The sequence below is a fragment of the Mustela lutreola genome, chromosome 10 (assembly GCF_030435805.1).
Source record: "Mustela lutreola isolate mMusLut2 chromosome 10, mMusLut2.pri, whole genome shotgun sequence".
Lineage (NCBI taxonomy): Eukaryota > Metazoa > Chordata > Mammalia > Carnivora > Mustelidae > Mustela > Mustela lutreola.
Window position 1 is genome coordinate 42,330,466 of NC_081299.1, and position 13,574 is coordinate 42,344,039.

The window sequence follows — 13,574 nt, forward strand, 5'->3', positions numbered from 1 at the left end:
TGTTCTACCATTAAAGATAATTACTATTCAGAAGATAAATTTTTGTTCTTTGTTATCTTAAAATCTGTATTTGTTGACTTTTTTGTATCCAATACATTTTCTTAAAAGATTTTACTTATTGTTTGGCACAGAGAGAGAGAGAGAGAGAGCACACACGCTCGTGTGCACAAGCAGGGGGAGCAGGAGATGGAGAAGCAGGCTCCCCACTGAGCCTGATGCCAGGCTCTGTCCCAGGACCCCAGGATCATGACCTGAGCTGAAGGTAGATGCTCAACCATTGACCACGCAGGCACCCCCAATAAATTTTTTTCATTAAACTTTTTCCTAACTAGGAAAAGAGAATATGCTAATTGTAAAAAAAGAAAAAAAGAATAAAAGAAACAGGAAAACACAAGAAAAAAGTCCCCTCTAATCCCATTGTCCAGTATAGAAGTAATTACCATTAATTTTTTGATATTATCTTTCAGTGAATATGAATGCATGTGAGTATGCATGCACATAGAATTTTCTCTTAAAGAAATAAATAAGATCCTGGGGTGCTTGGCTGGCTCAGTTGGAGGAGTATGAGCCTCTTGATATTTGGGTTGTGAGTTTGACCCCCATGTTGGGTGTAGAGATTACTTAAATAAATAAAACTTTCTCAGAGCCCTGGGATGGAGCCCCGCATCAGGCTCTCTGCTCAGCGGGGGAGCCTGCTTCCCCCTCTCTCTGCCTGCCTCTCTGCCTACTTGTGATCTCTGTCTGTCAAATAAATAAATTATTGAAATCTTAAAAAAAAATTGTTAATAAATAAAACTTAAAAAACAAAAAACAAAAAACGAGAACAAGGATCCTAGTACTTTTTGGTAACGTAGTTTTCTCAATTTAGGATAATTCATGTTCCCTATAAAGTCTTCTCTTATATTATCATTACCATTTTTTAAATTAAAATTTTTTTTCTGGAATAGATTAAATATTTACATGGTACAAAAATACCAAAGGTGAATGATTATGTGATGGAGAGTTTCACTCTTATTCCTATCTCCCTGTCTCATGGTTCCCTTCCCTTAGTCAATTTCACTAATTTCTAGTGTACCTTTGCAGAGGTGATTTGTACATAAGTGTGTATGACTGTGTAAGTTCTTTGTCCCCCTTTCTTTTGTTACACACCTGGTAACATAATAAACACACTGTTTTGTATCTTGATTTTTTTTTTCTTCTTTACTTAGTAGTTCTTGGCTACTGTTCCAAATTATATGAAAAAGAGTTTCTTTGGTCTTTTTTTTATGATAAAATTCCATTGAATAGATATATAATCTACTGTTTATCATAAAAGACTATAGTAAGCATTACTATAGATGAATCTTCATGCTTATCTGTGATTTTTTTTTTTTTTTGAGATTTTAGTATATCAAGAGCATCCTCAAAGAGAAATTTACTAGGTCAAAGAGATACATAATGTATTTATTGAAAAGAAGGTCCTGAACCTTGCTGTGTTCCCTGAAGACTTCTGGAGAGTCTGTCCCTTTGGATATTCCCATCCTATTTAATTTATCTTTAATTTATCTTATCTTTAATTTAATTTATCTCCAGCATGTTTGTCTGCCTTGATGCCCCTGTTACTGGGGAAAGGGAGTCAAAGTGTTTTCAGCTTGGATCACTGTTTTTCTGGAACACCCTGCCACACAGGATCTTTTAAACTTTTTGAAGTTGTAGAGCTTTTCTTTTCTTTTTTTTAAATTTTATATATTTATTTGACAGAGAGAGAGATCACACGTAGGCAGAGAGGCAGGCAGAGAGAGAGGGGGAAGCAGGCTCCCTGCTGAGCAGAGAGCCAATGCAATGTGGGGCTTGATCCCAAGATCCTGGGATCATGCCCTGAGCCGAAGGCAGAGGCTTTAACCCACTGAGCCACCCAGGCGCCCCTATAGAGCCTTTCTATGAAGAAAAAAATCATAGCCTTTTAATCCATTGATATAGTTTTAAAGATTTATATCTGAAGTAGAAATGAAACATGGCTTCCTTTATCATGTAGTCCTAGCCAGATTGAATTGTTTGCTACTACTTGGTCATTTCTCTACTTTCCTACATCTGTGACATGTAAAGAAAGTACACATATACTTGTTTTGAGGATTTTTTCCTATATGGAGTATAAATAATGCTTAATGCAAAAACTGTTTTTGAATAAGATGTCAGTGGTTTATTGCTGTGCCTGTGTTGGATGCACACGGGCACAATACTGAAGGAAAAAAACCCTGTACTGGGGTGTCATGTTGCATAACAGTTTCATAAATTCCCATGTTGCAGATTTTACAGTTTTGTTTCTTTTTCTATACAGGTGACTCTACCTGCGGGCAGAGGTCTATCTATCACAGTTTGGGACTGACTGGAATTCCTATAATAAATGTCAACAATAACTGTGCAACTGGTTCTACTGCTTTGTTTATGGCCCGACAGCTGATTCAGGGTGGTAAGGATCGCTTATTTCTCGAGTAGACTGAAACACATACGGGGTTATTGCCCCTCTCATTTATCAGTTCTCCACATGACCATCAGAGGGTTTGCTTTGTACTGTATATCTTTTTAAAAAAATTTTTTTTTAAAGATTTTATTTGTTTACTTGACAGAGAGATTGAGATCACAAGTAGGCAAAGAGCAGACACAGAGGGAGAGAGAGAGAGAGAGAGGAGGAAGCAGGCTCTCTGCTGAGCAGAGCCTGATACAGGGCTCCACCCCAGGACCCCGAGATCATGACCCGAGCCGAAGGCAGAAGCTTAACCCACTGAGCCACCTAGGTACCCCTGTGCTGTATATCTTTTTAAAAAATAACTTTATTGAGATCTCATTTATGCACCTTAACATTCACCTTTTTTTTTTTTTTTTAAAGATTTTATTTATTCATTTGAAAGACAGAGATCACAAGTAGGCAGAGAGGCAGGCAGAGAGAGAGAGAGAGGGAAGCAGGCTCCCCGCTGAGCAGGGAGCCCGATGTGGGGCTCCATCCCAGGACCCTGGGATCATGACCGGAGCTGAAGGCAGAGGCTTTAACCCACTGAGCCACCCAGGCGCCCCAACATTCACCTTTTGAAACTATATGATTCAGTCTTTTTTAGTAGATTTGCAGATTTTATGAACCGTCACTACTATCTAATTTTATTTTATTGTTATTTTTTAAAAAGATTTTATTTATTTATTTGTGAGAGAGACTGTGTGCACAAGCAGGCAGAGTGGCAGGCAGAGGCAGAGAGAGAGGCAGGCTCCCTCCCGAGTAAGGAGCCCAATGTGGGACTCAATCCCACGACCCTGGGATCATGACGTAAGCCGAAGGCAGCGGTTTAACTGACTGAGCCACCCAGGTGTCCCTTTTTATTATTACTTTTTAAAGATTTTGTTATTTATTTGACAGACAGAATGAGGGAGCACAAGCAGGTGGAGCAGCAGGGGGGAGTTAGAAGCAGACTCCCTACTGAGCAGGGAGCCTGATGTGGGGCTCAAACCCAGGACCCTGGGATCATGACCTGAGCTGAAGGCAGGTGCTAAACCTAATGAGCCACCCAGGCGCCCTTCCACTATCTAGTTTTAGAACATTTTTATCACCACATAAAGAAACCTTAAGCCTATTAAATGGGTCACTCCCCATTTTCCCCTCTCCTAAGCCCCTGGTAACTACTAACCTACTTTCTGTCCCAGGATTTACCTATTCTAAACATTAAGTGAATAGAATCATAGAAGCCTTTTGTGGCTTCTCTCACTTAACATAATGTTTTCACTGTTCATGTTGTAGCATGTATCACCATTTCTTTCTTTTTTATGGTCAAATAATATTCAGTTGTATGGATAGATCATATTTTGTTTAAAGAATTATCAATGGGCATTGGATTATTTCTACTTTCTTGGCTATTATGAATAATGCTACCATAAATATTTATGTAGATTTTCTGTGGCCATATGTTTTTCAGTTCTCTTGAGTAGGTAGCATATTCTGTATTTCCAAATATTCCAGGGTTTTTTTTTTAGGCCCTGTATTCTGTCTCCTGATTGATTGTTGATCATTACTCTACTGCTCAGTGTTTTTTTTTTTTTTTTTAAGATTTTATTTATTTATTTGATAGAGAGAGAGAGAGAGAGATCACAAGTAGGTAGAGAGGCAGGCAGAGAGAGGGGGAAGCAGGCTCACTGCCGGACTACTCAGTGTTTTAATTGTTGGAACTTTATAATGTCTTGTTGTTTGATAATGCTGGTGTCTTCTGCCCTTCTCACTTTGTTATTTTTCTTTCTTTTCCTTCTCCTCCCTTCCTCTTCCCTGCCCTCATCTCTTCTCCCTTCCCCTCTTTCTTTCAGTGGGCTCCATGCCCAACATGGAGAAGAAGGTGGGGCTTGAACTCACAGCCCTGAGATCAAGACCTGAGCTGAGATCAAGAGTCAGGTTCTTTACTGATTGAGCTACTCAGGCACCCCTTTCTTTTCCTTTCTTAAAGAAAAAATTAGTAATTCCTGTTTTGATGTTCAGTTGACATCATTTGTTAACATCATTTAACATCAGTTTTTAGGCATTTCCTCCCTCCAGAAATAATTCTATTAAGATTTTAAAAAAATTCTGTTAAGCTTTTGTTTAGGATCCTTTTTTAAAAATTTTATTTAGTGTTTTAGAATTCAAAATTAGCTGTTTATATTTGTTTTTCACTGAACCATATTTCCATTTTTCTAAAAAGTTTTATTAGCATATTGAGAATCAAAAGAAGAATTCAATACTTTCCTAATTTTTCTTCTTATCTAGGATCATGTAGGGCTACCTGGGTGGCTCAGTCAGTTAGGCATGTGCCTTCCACTCAGGACTCTGGGATTAAGCCCACGCCAGGCTCCCTGCTGGGTGGGGTGTCTGCTTCTCCCTCTCCTGCTGCCCCTCCACATGGCTTGTGCTCTCTCTCTCTCTCTCTCTCTCTCCTTCTCTCAAGTAAATAAATAAAATCTTTAAAGAAATAGAATCATGTTAGAATTTCCCCTAATTTTTCACTTATTAAACATTTTGTAGCATTATAGCATCTTTTTCCATTTTATATATATTACTTAAAGTATTTAATGCTATTTTGTTAGGTGTCTGAAAATTTAATTTTTCATAATTATATCTTCTTTCAAGGTATGGCAGATTGTGTCTTGGCTCTTGGGTTTGAGAAGATGGAGAAGGGATCCCTTGTAACAAGTGTGAGTCTTATATACTATTATTCTGGAGTTTTTATAATATGTGAGAAAACTTTGCCCATTTGACTACTTTGAATAGAGCCTGTTAATAAGCAACACAAAGCATAACTTGGCATAATTATTAAATGAGCTGATATAATTCATAATCGGAAAAGTGACATTGCGTATATATGCATAAATTCTGGTATGTTAGAACAGTAAAGATTCACAGAGATGATTTGGTTTAGCTTCTTTGCATCGTCAGTGATGAAACTGATATTCAGAGAGGTCAAATAATTAAATTTGAGGTGACCTCCCTATTTAATTTGAGAGTCATTAAATTAATTCCATTTAACAAATTTAAGAGGATTACTAAAGTATGGGACTTTTAATTCTGGTAGTTGGAAGCCAGGTTATTTGAACCAGTTCTCCTACTGATGACAGCTAAAATATTTGTATAGAGTATAAGCAAAAATCCTAAAGGCACTAAAGTGTTAAAGAGAGAAGAGGAATTGCAGGTGAATGCCGGAGAATTAAGATTAGTATTTGAAGCTGCTTTTGCCTTGAATGCCTTTCATCAGAAAGCTGTGAGATTCAATTTTGATTGCCCCTAGAATGAAGAGGAAAGTACTCAAAATTCAGGTCCTGGGGTGCCTGAGTGGCTCAGTGGGTTAAAGCCTCTGCCTTCGGCTCAGGTCATGATCCCAGGTCCTGGGATCAAGCCCCGCATTGGGCTCTCTGCTCAGCCGGAGGCCTGCTTCCTCCTCTCTCTCTGCCTGCCTCTCTGCCTATTTGTGATCTCTGTCTGCCAAATAAACAAATAAAATCTTAAAAAAAAAAATTCAGGTCCTCCCATGATCAGAAATTTAGTAACCACTCCCCACAATAAAATGGGGGCTCTGTGGGGATAAACCCTTTGCATAAGGGTGAACCTAAAGAAAAACTGTGATCCTCCTCTGTGTCCCTTTTCCCCACTTTCATGAGATCACAAGGAGACTTGACTTGGCACTGAGCAGAACAAAGAAGAAAAAAGAGAAGGAAAGAAATCCCCCAGAAAAACCTTTCATTGATAATTAATAAATCATAAGCTATTCATCATTGAAATTGCTACCAAAATTCTCATTACATGGCAGTCAAAGAAACCTCAAACCTTGAATTGAGTCTAAATTGCTTCCAGAATGGTAGTTACCTAGGCACTAAACAGACAGAAGTGTGAATTTGCTTTTGGAGGTAAGCGTTTTCTTTTGGACTTTGAGAACTCTTCAAGTAACTTTCTAAGCAGGTAAAGATAACCAGGCATTAAAGAAACAGGACACCGTAACTGAGAGCCAGGAGAAAGAAGGCACAGTAAATAATGATCTCTGAAGGGGTGCCTGGGTGGCACAGGTCATGATCCCAGGGTCCTGGGATCACATGCTCTCTGCTCAGCAGGGAGCCTTCTTCCTCTTCTTTCTCTGCCTACTTGTGATCTCTGTCAAATAAATAAATAAAATCTTAAAAAAAAAAAAGTGATCTCTGAAGACCTCAGAAACTGGATTTATTGAACACAGATTGAGGCATACTTAGCCATGTTTGAAGAAGTAAAAGACATGCTTGGAAATATCCCAAGGATATAGGAAACTGTGAAAACGAACATTATTGGCATGAAAAAAATAGTTTATAGAAAAGAAAAATAAAATAATTAAAATCAAGAAATCAGAAGATAGGTTTGATAGACTATACATAACTAAAAGGAGAATTAGTGAAACTGGACTAGATTAGAAATAATTATTTAGAATACACTCTAAACAGTAGTCTTATCTTTTAGAAAAGAGATGAAAAATTGGCAGAAATTTAAGATAAATGGAGAATAGTGTGATAAGATATAATTATGTTTAATTGAATTAATTGATAAGAAGTGGTGAGAGAGAAAATAAGTCATGGGCATTTTGTTTATCTTTAAAAACTAGCCTTGAGTTTCACTGATCTTTTCTGTTTGCTTTTTACTCTCTCATTTATTTCCACTCTGATCTTTGTTATTTTCTTCTCACTAGTAACTTTGGGCCTAGTTTGTGTGTCTTTTCTTATTCCTTGAGGTGTAAAGTTAAATGTTTTTGTTTTATTGTTTTTGTGTGGTTTTTATTGAGATCTTGTTTCTCAGTGTAGGAGTTTATCACTATGAACTTCTCTCTTAGAACTGCTTTTGCTGCTCCTGTAAATTTTGGTATGTTTTATTTCCATTTTCATTCATTTTAAGATTTTTTGTTTTTTTTATTTCTTTGACCCATTGATTGTTCACTAGCATGTTGTTTAATTTTCACATATTTGTGAATTTTCTAGCTTTCTTCTTGTAGGTGATTTCTAGTTTTATACCATTGTGGTTGGAAAAGATGCTTGATGATTTCAGTCTTAAATTTATTAAGACTTGTTTTGTGGACTCCCACATCATTTATTTAGAATGTTCCATGTGTGCCACAGAAGAATGTATATTCTATTGCTTTTGTATGGTATGTTTTGTATATATTGGTTAAGTCCATCTGTCTGGTTCAATGTTTCCTTATTGATTTTCTGTCTGAATAATCTATCTATTGATGAAAGTAGAGTATTAATTATTGTGTTGCTGCCTCTTTCTCCCAGTAGGTCTGTTGGCATTTGGTTTATACATTTAGGTGCTCCTGTGAGTAATTATAAATGTTATGTCATCTTGTTGGATTGACCCCTTTATTATTAGATAGCTGATTTTGAGGTTTTAAACTTGACTTAAAATAATAAGACCAAACATAATTATGCTTTAGTATATATATCAACATGTGACTATAGAGGAAAGCCAGAATAATGAAGTGTTTTTTCTTTAGAGTGAATATTTGAATCTTATGTGTAACAAACAAAGTAGGTTTTAGTTTATCCTATATAATGACCTTTGTCTCTTATTACAGTCTTTGTCTTAAAATCTGTTTTATCTGATGTAACTATAGCAACTTCAGCTTTCTTTTAATTTTCATTTGCATAGAATGTCTTTTTCCATTACTTTACTTTTAATCTGTGTGTCTTACATCTGAAAGTGAGTCTGTTATAGGCAGCATATTAATGGATTTTTTTTTAATCCATTCAGCCACTCTGTCTCTTGATTGGAGAATTTGGTTTGTTTACATTTAAAGTAATTATTGATAGAGACTTACTGACATTTTGTTAATTGTTTTCTGGCTGTTTTATAGGGCATAGGCATTATTTGAAGAGAAAATGACTACTAATTTTCTTGAACAGGCAAAGGACACTAATCTACAGATTGAAAAATCCCAGTCAATCCAAATTATGATAAATAAAAAAAGAAACCCCACAGTGAAACTGCAAAACAAAACAAAACAAAATAAAACAAAAGCAAAGGGAATAGTGGGGTGAGTATTAGTGTTGTCTTTTTTTTTTTTTTTTTTTTTTTTTAAGATTTATTTGAGAGAGAGAGAGAGCATGAGCAGGAGGGGCAGAGGGAGAGAGAATCCCAAGCAGACTCCATGCTGAGTATGGAGCCCAATGTGAGGCTGATCTCACAACCCTGAGATCATGACCTGATCTGAAACCAAGAGTTGGATGCTCAACCAACTTGGCCACCCAGGTGCCCCTCGTATTGTCTTTATATGAAGAATATTACTAGAAAAGAAGGTTATAGATATTTTTTGTGTGTATTTATGGGTAATGAGTTTTGGGCTTATGCCACCTTTAGAATAGTCTTATATTCTGTTTGTAAAAAACAATTTTAAAAGATTTTTTTTTTTTTTTAAAGTAAGCTGTAGGCCTAACATGGGGCTTGAACTCAAGACCCCAAGATCAAGAGTCACATGCCCCACCAACTTAGCCAGCCAGGTGCCCCAGTTTTTAAAATGTTTCAAAGCAGTTTTAAAGCAAGTGTAAGTGACTTTTAAAGCAGTTTTTGACAATTTAGAGATTGAGGGCTTTTGAGTTGATTATCAACATGATTTTAAAGATTTCTACTTTAGTTTAATCCTATTTTCTTCATTTTAAAAGTAATCTTCATTTTAGTAATAATCATTTAATAATAGTTCCTACTTTTTAGTTTTGTTTAGGGGCAAGTAGGCAATTTCTAATATATATGTATTTTTTTCAAGGGAAATTTCTTCTTAAGTTATATACTTGATGACTGTTTAAAATTTGAGTATGTAGGAATTGATCTCTGGTAAATATGGATTTTTCTATAGAAGGCACTACAGTATAAAACTAGAATCATTGTGTGTATGTGTGTTTTAAAAAAAGATTTATTGGTTTATTTTAGAGGGGAGCAGGGGCAAAGGGAGAGGGAAAGAAAATCTCAATCAGATTCTACACTGAGACAGAAGCCCCATGAGGGGCTTGATCCCATGACCTGAGTTGAAACCAAGAGTTGGTTGCTCAGCTAATTGCATCACCCAGGCACCCCTGGTGTTTTTTTTTTTTTTTTTTTTTTTTTAAGTTTTATTCATTAAAGTAATCATGATATGCAAGTGGCGCTCAAACTCATGACCTTGAGATCAGGAGTCACATGCTCGGGGCGCCTGGGTGGCTTAGTGGGTTAAGACTCTGCCTTCGGCTCAGGTCATGATCTCAGGGTCCTGGGATCGAGCCTGGCATCGGGCTCTCTGCTCAGTGGGAAGCCTGCCTCCTCCTCTTTCTCTCTGCGTGCCTCTCTGCCTACTTATGATCTCTGTCTGTCAAATAAATAAATAAAATCTTAAAAAAAAAAAAAAAAGTCACATGCTCTTCTGACTGAGCCAGCCAGGTGCCCCTAAAACTAGGATCATTGTTAGAAAATGAGTTGAAGAGTCTACGGCCATACCACCCTGAACGCGCCCGATCTCGTCTGATCTCGGAAGCTAAGCAGGGTCGGGCCTGGTTAGTACTTGGATGGGAGAAAATGAGTTGAAGATAACTTTTAGCCTGTTCATCTAAGATTATACTATTATTTAACTTATGAGATCAATCTGATTCAGTTCTCTCTGTTCAAACATTAAGGACCTCTATGTCAAATTAAATTAAATGCATGTGATAGTATATCTTACTAATCCTGAGAGTGTCTGGTACATAATAGGCATTCAAATCAACAAGAGCTATTTCCCTTTTTCCCTTAGAGAACTTTTTCGGAAAGGGGGAAATGTTAGGTTGAGTCTTAAAGACAATAAGAGAAATAATTATATGAAATTATTATATAAAAAAGGATAATTATTATAATAAAACAAAGATAATTAAAGATAGGGAAAGGTGAGCTCTTCCTGGGTTTGGGAGAAAACATCATGAGTCAAGTTGTAGATGTTGGAATGAACACAATATAATATGTTCAGGGACACCTCACTGGCTTAGTCAATAGAGCATTGGACTCTTGATCTCAGGATTATGAATTCATGTTCCACATCGGGCATGGAAACTACTAAAAAAAAAGTTAATATGTTCAGGGGATAGTTTGAAAAACGGGATTGACAGGTGGCAGCTGGAGAAGAGTACAAAATAAGATTATTAGATGAGTCCATAATGGGAGTACCTAACATTTATGACACATGAAAAATAGGTATTTTTCTTAGGTAATGAATGATAAATACCTTGGTAACTTTTGTTTGAAAATTATTAAAAACCACATCTAGGTCTGGCATTTTCTTTATGGGAAGATTTTTATTTTTTATCTTTTTTTTAAAGATTTTATTTATTTATTCGACAGATAGAGTTCACAAGTAGACAGAGAGAGAAACAGAGGAGGAAGCAGGCTCCCTGCTGAGCAGAGAGCCCGATGCCGGGCTCGAGCCCAGGAACCTGGGATCACGACCGGAGCTGAAGGCAGAGGCTTTAACCCACTGAGTTACCCAGGCACCCCTATGGAAGGTTTTTAACCTTTAAAGTTCAATAGGTCAGTTTCTAAAGTAAATATATTACTATTTAGGTTATTATTATTATTATTATTACTTTGGGTGAGCTTTGATAACACCCTTTAAGGAATTTATCCATTTCATTTAAATTGTTGAATTTATTGGGCGCCTGGGTGGCTCAGTGGGTTGAGCCTTTGCCTTCAGCTCAGGTCATGATCTCAGGGTCCTGGGATCGAGTCCCGTTTCGGGCTCTCTGCTTGGCGGGGAGCCTGCTTCCTCCTCTCTCTCTCTGCCTACTTGTGATCTCTCTCTGTCAAATAAATAAATAAAATCTTAAAAAAAAATTGTTGAATTTACTGACAAAAAGTTGATCATATTATTCCCATAGTATACCTCTAGAGTAGAATCTTTGGACATGTCCTTGCTCTTCCTTTGATGTTGTTAATCTTTGTCTTCTTTTTCCCATGATCAGTAAAATAAAAGGCGTTTACCAATTTTATTGATCTTGTCAGAGTAACCAGCTTTTATTTTTATTGATTTTCCTTATTTTTCTCTTTTCTATTTCATTCTGCTAATTTATATTCATTCTATTTCATTCTGTTAATTTTTTAGTTAGATCAGCTGTGATCCTTAATATTTCCCTTTTCTTACATTGGGTTTAATTTGCTCTTTATTTTTATAGTCTATTAAGTTGCATTGCTTTTAAATCTGTCCTTTTTTCAAATGTAGGTATTTGATGCTGTAGATTCTTTTAAAACACTGCTTGAGCAGGTGGTGCAGTCAGTTAAGCTCCCAACTCTCATTCTCAGCTCAAGACGTAATCTCAGGGTCATGGGTTTGAGCACAGCATCAGGGTCCGCACTCACTGTGGAGTCTGCTTAAGATTGTCTCTCCCTCTCTCTCTGCCTCTCCCCATACCATTTTCTCTCTCTCTCTCTCTCTCAAATACATAAAATAAATCTTTTAAAAAAACCCTTAACACTCTTAAGCAGCATACCACAAATTTTCTTATGTCAGGCTTTTATTTTCATTTAGTTCAAATTATTTAAATTTCCAAAAAAAGGGATGCCTTGGTGGCTCAGTAGGTTAATCGCCTGCCTTTGGCTCAGGTAAAAAACCTGGGCTCCTGTGAATGAGCCCTGTGTTGGGCTCCCTGCTTAGCGGGGAGCATGCTTCTCCTTCTCCCTCTGTCCCTCTCCATTGCTTGTGCTCTCTCTCTCTCTCCAATAAATTAATGAAATCTTAAAAAAAAAATTCCAAAAAATAAAAATAAAAAAGAAAGAGAGGTAAACCAGAAAACAGTCTCTTAAATATAGAGAACAAACTGATGGTTACCAGAGGGGAGCTGGGGGAGGATAGATTTAATGGGTGATGGATATTAAGGAAGGCACTTGTGATGAGCACTGGGTGTTGTATGTAGTGACAAATCACTAAATTCTGCACCTGAAACTAGTATCACACTGTATGTTAATTAACTGGAATCTAAAAAACGGGTGAAAAAAAATTCCATTGTGATATTTCTCTTATCCATGTGTTAGAAGCGTGTTGCTTAATTTTTAAATATTTGGGCATTTTCAGGTATCTTTCTGTTATTTGTTTCCATTTTAAATCTCTGTGGTCAGGGAATATACTTTGTATGATGTGAATACTTTCTTCTTTTTTTTTTTTTTTAAAGATTTTATGTATTTATTTGACAGACAGAGATCACAAGTAGGTAGAGAGGCAGGCAGAGGAGGGGGGGAGCAGGCTCCCCGCTGAGCAGAGAGCCTGATGCGGGGCTCCATCCCAGGACCCTGGGATCATGACCCAAGCCAAAGGCAGAGGCTTTAACCCACTGAGCCACCCAGGCATCCCTGATGTGAATACTTTTTAGTTTACTGAGACTTACTTTTTGTCTCAGGATATGGTCTGTTTTGATAAATAGTCTCTGTGCTTGAGGTGAATATGTACTCTGATGTTTTTGGGTAGTATTCTATAAATGGTAAATCACATTGATTGTTAATATTGATCAAGTCTTCTATATCCTTAATGATATTTCTGTCTACTTGTTCTGTCAGTTTTTTTGGGGGGGTATTGAGATCTGCTAAATCTGACGGTTTGTCTATTTCTTTCAGTTCTATCAGTTTTTGTTTCATGTATTTTAAAGTTCTGGTATTAGGCATAGTAGCATTTAGGATTGTTAGGTACTTGATAAATTGAACCTTTCATCATTGTGGGATAACCTCTTCTATCCTTTGTAGTGTTTGTTGATCTTAGATATGTTTTGTCTGATATTAACATAGGCATTTCAGCTTTCCTTAAACAGAATTAGAATAGTATGTCTTTTACCATCCTTTTGCTTATTTCTGTCTTTATGCTTGAATTAGTTTTTTTTTTTTTTAAATTGTAGTATTGGGGTGCCTGGGTGTCTCAGTGGGTTAAAGCCTCTGCCTTTGGCTCAGGTAATGATCCCAGGGTCCTGGGATTGGGCCCTGCATCAGGCTCTCTGCTCTCTGCCTGCTTCTCTGCCTGCTTGTGATCTCCATCTGTCAAATAAATAAATAAAAATCTTTAAAAAATAAAAAAATAAATAATAAAAAATTGCAGTATAAATGG

The 13,574-nt window shown here is 36.8% G+C and overlaps 1 protein-coding gene across 2 annotated transcripts in view; it reads left to right on the top strand.

Annotated features, from left to right (window-relative positions):
- SCP2 (sterol carrier protein 2) overlaps positions 1–13,574 on the top strand; it is a 113,533-nt gene that overhangs the window by 10,883 nt on the left and 89,076 nt on the right. For both annotated transcript variants that reach the window (XM_059135982.1, XM_059135981.1), the window contains exons 4-5: positions 2,318–2,449; positions 5,117–5,181. In XM_059135982.1, coding sequence (XP_058991965.1) covers positions 2,318–2,449; positions 5,117–5,181 — 197 coding nt within the window. The remainder of the gene's footprint in view (positions 1–2,317; positions 2,450–5,116; positions 5,182–13,574) is intronic.